Source organism: Ipomoea nil, unplaced genomic scaffold (genome assembly GCF_001879475.1).
Source record: "Ipomoea nil cultivar Tokyo-kokei standard unplaced genomic scaffold, Asagao_1.1 scaffold2653, whole genome shotgun sequence".
NCBI lineage: Eukaryota > Viridiplantae > Streptophyta > Magnoliopsida > Solanales > Convolvulaceae > Ipomoea > Ipomoea nil.
The window spans coordinates 3,417,697-3,426,077 of record NW_017619081.1 but is presented as its reverse complement, the minus strand read 5'-3'; the positions used below and the strand labels follow the sequence as shown (position 1 = coordinate 3,426,077).

At 36.2% G+C, this 8,381-nt stretch overlaps 1 protein-coding gene across 2 annotated transcripts; it reads right to left on the bottom strand.

The window, feature by feature from the left end:
• Window positions 1-318: 318 nt before the first annotated feature.
• Window positions 319-8,381, bottom strand: LOC109154834 (DExH-box ATP-dependent RNA helicase DExH15 chloroplastic). Of its 2 annotated transcripts, XR_002049799.1 has the most exons (17): window positions 7,825-8,381; window positions 7,550-7,725; window positions 7,358-7,471; window positions 6,645-6,753; window positions 6,479-6,565; window positions 5,960-6,078; window positions 5,344-5,491; window positions 4,632-5,231; window positions 4,273-4,551; window positions 3,735-3,941; window positions 3,286-3,651; window positions 2,434-2,670; window positions 1,937-2,157; window positions 1,688-1,787; window positions 1,457-1,603; window positions 1,149-1,307; window positions 319-783 (listed from the first exon to the last, which is right to left on the bottom strand). XR_002049799.1 is itself a non-coding variant. In XM_019302579.1 (16 exons), the coding sequence occupies exons 1-16, from the start codon at window positions 8,344-8,346 to the stop codon at window positions 1,209-1,211; spliced, it is 3,531 nt and encodes a 1,176-aa protein (XP_019158124.1). In that variant the 5' UTR covers window positions 8,347-8,381; the 3' UTR covers window positions 817-1,208. The 2 variants fall into 2 exon arrangements, 1 of the variants encoding a protein (XP_019158124.1); XM_019302579.1 differs by lacking the exon at window positions 319-783 and having other exon boundaries at window positions 817-1,307.

Sequence of the window (8,381 nt, the reverse complement as noted above, 5' to 3'; positions counted from 1 at the left end):
TATATATATACTTATTTTTCAAATCTAATTTATGTACATAATTTTGTTCATAGGCACAGAATTTTATAACACAAGACACAAAAATTTATAAATAAAACACAATTACTAATTTGTTCCATGTACAGAATTTATACTCTTAAAGTACAGAATTTCATAACGCAAGACACAAAAAATCACAATACAAAATACATCCACAAAATTCACAGTGCACTGTGAACCTGGTCCATGGTATAATGATCGGAAGGAGAGGTACCAGGAACGGGTAATGTCAATTTCATTTAATTCTAAAATAGTCAAAAACTGAACTTGTAATATCCCTTCCAAAAACAGTTGTTAATATAATCCTCGAGTATCACTTCAATGACTAGAGAATAGCTCAATTATTTTACAATCTGGTTTCAACTTTTTTTTTTTTTTTTTTTTTGGTGAAATTAGTCAACCATACCAGATTACATAAGATTAACAATTTTAGCTTCCCTGAATACATTAATGTCAGCAAGTACTGAAAAAATGAGATCTTACTACATACATAAATGGATTCTCAGACAAAATGTTGTGTGTCAAACCAAACCTGTAGTAGACTGACTAGTCCACCCATTCTGTAGTTGTCACAACCTAACACTTCCAACAACTTTGCCTTGTATTACTTGTGACTCTAGTGAAAATTTGTTACCCCAATACATTCTTCAAGCAATTAGTTATATATGATTCTCCACCTAACGGGCAAGACTCTTGAATTCGATGAGGGTTAGGATCCGCTTTCTGAACTGTCCCAATGCGCATCTGGTAAGAAATTTGTGAAAACGTTCAGAAAAATAATACAATCTCTTGCTATTTCACTCTCTCCACAATGCATATTAACGGAAACTGAACTTTCTACTGATTTTCTGAAGTTGTATTGATAGTTGGTGTTAAATTAGTACATTTCAGGACCTCAGAAAAAAAAAATAAAAAATACATAATATCAAAAATGAGTCTGAAATCTGTTAACAAGAATTCTAGGGCATATGAACTTTGAAGTAGAAACTTGAGAGGTTAGTACCAACAGCAAAAGTAAAGAGCAAGGGCCTTCTAAACAAGACAACTTTCTCATATCTATCTTCCAATTGCAATATGTTCGGGCAATTAAATGCATTGATTTAAAATACCTGGCTTGAAGTTGCGTTACTCTTACGAGGGAAAGAATAATTCCTATATTGGAATCAATTTCATCCAGCCAGTTCACTTATTGGTGGACGATCCATCACACTGGATGCACTTTTGGCATTGCTTTGCAGCAGTGGGTCAATATCAGGCAATTTAGGAACCTGCAACAAAACAGAAAAGCCAATTAGGAAATAAGTATAATGAAAGAGAATCAATAAAATCAGAGTAATAAGAACCCAAGGGCTATGTATATACTGAAGTGTTTGGTCAGTACACAAACTCCTCTGGAGGGTAGAAATTTCCTGCATACCTGAGCCAATATATCAATCGATCTTCTTAAAAGGCGGGCTAAATCTCCTTCATCCATAGCACAGTCCATCATAATCTCCTTCCAAGTTAAACCAGAAGCCCAAGCTTCAACCATGCCAGAAAATTGGCTATCCAAGCAGCAAGGTATCTGTGACATTAACAAATTTAATTCATCTCTTTATAAGCAAAGAGAGAGCCATTGAAAGATTACCATACCAGTTGAAATACTCACCCTTACTCCATGCTTCTCTTGAAGTTCGAGAACTGAGGTTCTTTGTTCTTCTAATAAGTTGATGACATCCAAGACAATGGCAGAGGGTTCATATATGTAACTGCAGACAGAAGATATATCACATTCTTTCTAGCTATTTTATAACTAAGTGATGCAAACTGCATAGTGTCTTATAGCATCCTTATTATAACCCCAATTTAACAGCAAGTTGAATTTAAGAGCTATGTACCCTGAAAACAAATAAAATACCAGTTATTTTTTGAAGGCCGAAGTTTAATCCCTTCAGAAACTAGACTTCCACAAACAGCAGCAAGTTGTGCAGGCTTTAAGCCCAGCAATAATTTATTTCGAAGAACCATGGCAAGCCAGAGTTCATTTTCTCCTCGAATCGCTGCCGCAGTTTCACCAAGTGGAAATATAACATGTGTATTGATATCCAATGCCCTACTTTCATGAATGACATTGCTGACCTATAGTATGCATCAAGAAAGGATTAATTTTTCCTCCTTTTTGCGAAAATAAAAGAAATATATCCAAAAGTATATTCCTAAAATCAACCAAAAGATTTCAATATAAAGGTCCCATGAAAATCAATTTTTCATCTCACTCTGCCCAAGGGAGGGAGAGCAAGAGGAGAGGGAGGGGGGGTAGTAGCAGACTAGCAGCCTCTAGTATACCATCCAATATCACTGTATCAGCATTTTGAATAAGAGAGAACAAGGGCAATTATCCAGATTGTAGAGTACCTGCAAAAACTCCTTCCAGCCAGTTGGCTCAATCTGTTGTATGCGGTTAATCAATCGATTTGACCTAACTTTCAACCTTCGAATCTTCTCCTCTGTGAATCCAGCCATATCTACAATCTTCTTATACTCTTTAAATCCTTCTGATCGTGCTATCTTTTTCTTCAAACGAGAAACTTTATTTCTTTGATCTTTATAGCATTCTACTATGTCCTTGTAAGCTTGAGAAAATTCGAGGACCTAACCACAAAAGTTAACCAATCAGTATTTTCTTATTTAAAGTCAACTGCGTGTTCACAGGCCTTAGCAGTATTCCATCAAAAGAAAATCTAATGACTCTTGAAGCAGCAAAACCTAGTAAATTTATAAAATGTAAACGAATTGGTACTCCCTCCATCCCATTTTGTATGTCATGTACTGTTTTCTGGATTAGTTGACTGACTTCTTATTTAAGTTTAGATATTAATAAATTTCATCTTTAAAAATAAATGTTATATATCACAAAACTAAATGAAAAACACTACTTAACTCAAAAGTATCAAAGTTTTAAAGATGTATTCAAACTTGGCCAAATTTATATCAAGTGGACACTGGGGGACCCAAAATAGGATGCAAAAAATGGAATAGGGGTATTAAATAATTGCTTCAGCGTGTCCATTAAAAGAGAAGCATGGATTTTTGGAATCCTAAACCCTACCAAAAAGAAAACAAAAAAAGGGATACATTCTGGTAAATTCATGTCATGAACAATGAAATCAAATTGGGCAGGTGAACTTTCATACAAATCAAAATGATGCCATATGAAAATATCAATGCATTATTGCATTATTAAACCATGTTGATACATATAATTACCTCATCATCCTCAGAGAGAGTACTCAAGACTGGCACATTTAAACTCCAAGACCATGTCTCTAACGATCCCTCCATGCACCATAAACCTCCAAATCCTGACTCTGCCAGCTTCTGCCATTGCATATCCCCCTTCTCAACAAGTTCTGTCATAATTTCACGAGGCAAGGCATCACCATGAGCTAAGGCAACATTTGGGAAGCCTGTTCTGTATACTGTTCTAATCCACTTTTCTGTGAAAAGGTACCAAGAGTTGTCCGAACCAAGAGCCACATGGTAGCATGGTTTGGAATTATCTTCACCTTCATTACCACCATTTTCATTACTTTCTACTTCCATATTTATAGCAAACAAATCAGAGTGGTGAACCTGAACAAGGATGAAAAAGTGTTCTCAATTGAACAATGATATAAAGACCAAAATATTTTTTGTTTGAGCATGATAATACATACCACATTCTTAAGTTTTGAAGCACTTAAAGCATCAACATTTCCCAAATAAACAGCAGCAACTAAATGTTGAACCCCATCAGCATCATTGTACTGCAAACACACAAATGGCAGATGCCCATCCTCCAGTTCCTTCAACAAAGGTTTCAAAGAAAACATTCTCTCCAGTTCCATTCTTCTCCGCAGTTCAGTACGCAAGCGTTTTTCTGCCTAAAAGAAACGTAAGTGCAATTGTCTTAAATGAACGATTGGCAGTAGTATATTCCTATTAATTAAAGGTGAAAATGTATTTGAGAGAGAGAACTAGATAAACAACAGAAAAGACTAGGGGCTGGATGATAGAAAACTAGATAAACAAGAGAGCCATCTATGGCACATGATGTTGGCTAGATATATGAATAGGGGCATAAATTACTTGATGGATTACCAAGGACAGCCATTAAACAAACAATAGAGATAAGAATATGAAATATCTGGACTTAGAATTTTTTGGAAGGAGTAGAGACTAGAGAGACTAAAAGACTTGAAGTGATGTACGTACTTTTAATTCCTCCTGAAGATTGGAAATCTCCTGATAAGCCGATTGTGACAAGAGCTTCTGGATTTTTCTATCAATTGCTTCGTCACTTATTTCAGAAGTTAGCATCTCAATCTCCTTCTCAATTCTAGAAAGCTCTTCTTTTGCAGCAACCATAACATTGCTCCCTACATAATTTCCAAAACTCTGCTCAATTAATTTCCTTGCTTCTTCCAAAGTCCGTCCTCCTCGTGAGATTTTCAGTTCATCTGATTCCATTGATCCACGAGTAACTTTGGCCCCCTGGAGAAGAATTATCCATAAATCCATCAACCAAATTGAGATAAATGAACCTGAAGAAATATTATGTTTGAAGTACATACCGCTAGAAGATTTAGCACCATGCCATAGGAAGCAGTAAATTGTGAGACAAGGGGTTGAAGTCCAGAAAATATTAGTTTGCAGCACTCTTCAGGACCTTCATATGGAGTCTGAACAAGAACTACATGACCCAATTCATCAATACCCCTTCGACCAGCTCGCCCAGCCATTTGGAACAATTCATTTGAGCTTAACAGGACACGTCCACTGTCTCCCCTCTTGCTGAGAGATGAAATAACAGCTGTCCTAGCAGGCATGTTAATTCCAGCAGCGAGTGTCTCTGTTGCAAAGACAACTTTAACAAGTCCTCGCTGAAATAGCTCTTCAATAAATGATTTCCACAAGGGAAGACAGCCAGCATGATGTGAAGCCAACCCTCGCCGAAGGCCCTTCACAGAGGATTCTCTCACTGCATCAGGATATTGAATGCGGAACCTCTTCAAGGCCAGTTCAACTTCGCTCACTTCACACTCATCAAGTAGCTTACAGTTTTCAAGATACTGAACAGCTGCATCACATCCCTTCCTACTAAAGATAAACCACACTGCTGGAAGTATATCCCTTGCCTTTAGCTGCAATAATGTGTCCATAATCTGGGGCACCTGAATAGTGAAAAATAATTAAAAAATTAAAAAAAAAAATTTACAACTCTTATTAGATGGAATAAGTGCAAGGAAAAAGGCAATTGCTAATTCACCAGGACTTGGTCTTTACCTGTGAGCGGCGAAGAGTAGATATCTCATTCTTTGAGAGTGGATTTACATCACTTCCACGTTTTCTTGAATTTCTCCTTCTAGACCGTTCACCCTTCTGTAATGTAGCTTCTGATTCATCAAGTTGTAAATAATTGAGTGATAAACTCCTGCTCCAGTCAGAAAAACATCAAAATTGCCACTCAGAATTTGTTTTTGTTACTAAGATATAAAATTTTCTCCATATGAGACTGGCAATTTCATATAACATTTGTAATTAGAGTTATTTTTTCTCTAGGTTGTGCATTCATAGTGACAATGAAGCACTTCAGATCTGTTTTTTTGAACCATAACAATAAAATGTCGCAGAAGCTGCTTGAAAAGTGATTAGCGTCAAAATATTAATCGATTCATTTTTCTTTCAAACAATTTCAAGAATAGGGGCTCTAACACTGTTAAATACATTCAAAAACCAAGTAACTCCATCTAATCAATAAGCACTACAAAAGCCTGATGAGTTTTTATTGAGCATCACATGTTTAAATATTAATAAAAAAAATTGGTCATAAACCATAATATTATGTGCTTCAAATGGAAATTTTATTTGCAACACCCAACTCATACTAGAGAATGTTTACCTGCTCATGCTTGTGCCTTTTTCATTAAGAAGAGGTAGTAAAGATGTTTTAGTTGAGAAGTGCCATGTCAGGGGAACTGGACGTCTGAGTGATGTCACCAACTCAGTTCTACCATGAATCTTGAAAAATCATGAAATTAAAAGAATGGCTGATGTCACTAATTCAGTTTTACAAGAATCAGGGAACTGAAAGAATAAAAGCATGAGATAGTGAATAAGCACAACTAGAAGTGCAGCCCAAAATTTCAACATTGTAATAATTCATGAAAAATAAATAAAAGATATTGGCTATGCCATAAACCAGAATTGTAAAGTGTAACACTCTCTTGAATCAAAATGTGCGAAACAAAGAATTAGTGACTAAAAGAGATCAATAAGGAGTTAAGTGATAGCACAATTTCATAGTTATGCAAAACAGAAATGACTGAGAAGGCATTACAAGATATATTTTATCTGCTATAAAGACAAAGAAAGGTTAAAGATAGACTAGAGTGAACTAGGCATGTTAAAGTTGCAGTACCTGACCTATCCAACCAGCCAACTCATCTGGATTAGCAACAGTTGCCGACAGGCATATAAGTTGAACTTCTTTTGGGCAATAAATAACCTAATGAACTTAGACAAGTGAGACCATGTATCTCAAATCAATGTATTGAAGTACGAGCACCTATCTAGAAAACACATACAATTTCTTCCCAGACAGTACCCCGAGATATGTCACTCAAATAATGTACTTCATCCAAAACAATCACATCAACATGTAGAAGTCCACTGTCTGATGAAACCATTCCAACACTGTACAATGCATAAAAAGAAATTAAATAAGAAAAAAAAAAAAAAAAAAAAAAAAAAAAAAGTGACAGCTTTTAATGTGAATGCAGAGATCTAAAATATCTCAATCTCCCTATTAGTATGAAAATCACACTTCTTCATCCTATTTGTGAATTTACATTTAGACTAGTCTGTAAATAGACATCAAACATATTTGTCTCAAATATGACAAAATAAAAATCTACTTATCTATGGTATATTCCACACAATCCATTAAGCATCCTATGATCTGTCAACAGATGATCAGCATGCCGGCTCAAGTCAGGACAACTACCAAAGGAATTTGTTTTCGGTGGAACTAGAAGAATGAAAGCCATCACTTAACAAACGGATGTAGATAATAAAAACGGAATTGAATATTACAAAGAAAATATTATATTGACAGTAAGAAGCCTATATGGATGTTCAGCTACAAATTAACTGAGCAACTACAGTACAAAAACAAATGAGAAAAAGCATGTTACACACCCGTGTGCTTCCTTATCTACTATATTTGGCAATGGATTTAAGTGAAGATGTGTTATAGAAAATTAAAATCAGAGAAGTATAACCAAATGATCTAATGTACCTCTGATACAACATATTGCGCAAAATCTCAGTAGTCATAATTAAAACCTGAGCATCTTTATTTATCACTGAATCTCCTGTAATAAGCCCAACATTACTATCACCAAATGTCTCCCTGTAAAGACAACCGTTACTCAATTCTATATCCAAAATCATCGAAAGCAAAAGAAATTAATTCCAGAAAATTCTGTACCGGAATTCCCGAAATTTCTGATTTGACAAAGCCTTAAGAGGAGTAGTGTAGAACAATCTCCTTCCTTTTGCCACTGTCGCAACAGCGGCAGCTTCAGCAATTAAAGTTTTGCCACTACTTGTTGGCGCAGACACTACGACTGACGAGCCTCGTAGAAACGCTTGAATCGCCAATCTCTAAACAGTTTTTTTAATCCAAACTTCACACTTCTAGTTATAACAAAATGATAATAACTAAAAAAAAAAAAATTAAAAAAATTTGAGTATAAAATTTACCTGGAACTTATCAATACGGAAATTGTAAACTGAAGCAAGTTCGTTAGCGTCGATAATTTCTTCTCCGAATTCTCGAACGTCCCTACAAATCCTCTCGACTCTCTGCCATTTAAATTCCTCAAACTTCAACTTATCATCTCTCGCCACATCAATCGAATTTGCAGCGTCACTTTCGTACTCACTTTCTTCGCCTCCGTCGGAAACCTCAGCTGAAATGACGCCATACTCTTCCGCAGCTTCTTCGTCTTCAGCATCGTCGTCTTCCTCTTCTTCCTCCTCCTCCTCTTCTTCTTCTTCTTCTTCGTCGTCTTCGCCTTCGTCGGAGACTTGAGACTCCACCGGCAAAACAGACCTGGGACACTTGTTGACAGTTCGAGAATGCTGGAGTGGCTTTATGAAGCAGAACCCTAGGTTTTGGACATGGAGAAGTGGCTTACAGAGTATAAGTGCAGAAGGCTTGTTTGACTGAAAGCGAAAGGTGAAAGGATGAGAAGAGAGGGAGAGAACAGACTGTATGGCCATGGCGGGAGAGAGCAAGTGTCCGGCCGTCAATGATA

Bases quoted from the DNA above. Each gene is read 5' to 3' on its own strand.
- LOC109154834 (XM_019302579.1), bottom strand. From the start codon at position 8,346: ATGGCCATACAGTCTGTTCTCTCCCTCTCTTCTCATCCTTTCACCTTT. The intron at 3,942-4,272 runs GTACGTACATCA...CGTTTCTTTTAG, and splicing joins ATCTTCAGGAGGAATTAAAA to GCAGAAAAACGCTTGCGTAC. The intron at 1,788-1,936 runs GTATTTTATTTG...TTCTGTCTGCAG, and splicing joins CGGCCTTCAAAAAATAACTG to TTACATATATGAACCCTCTG.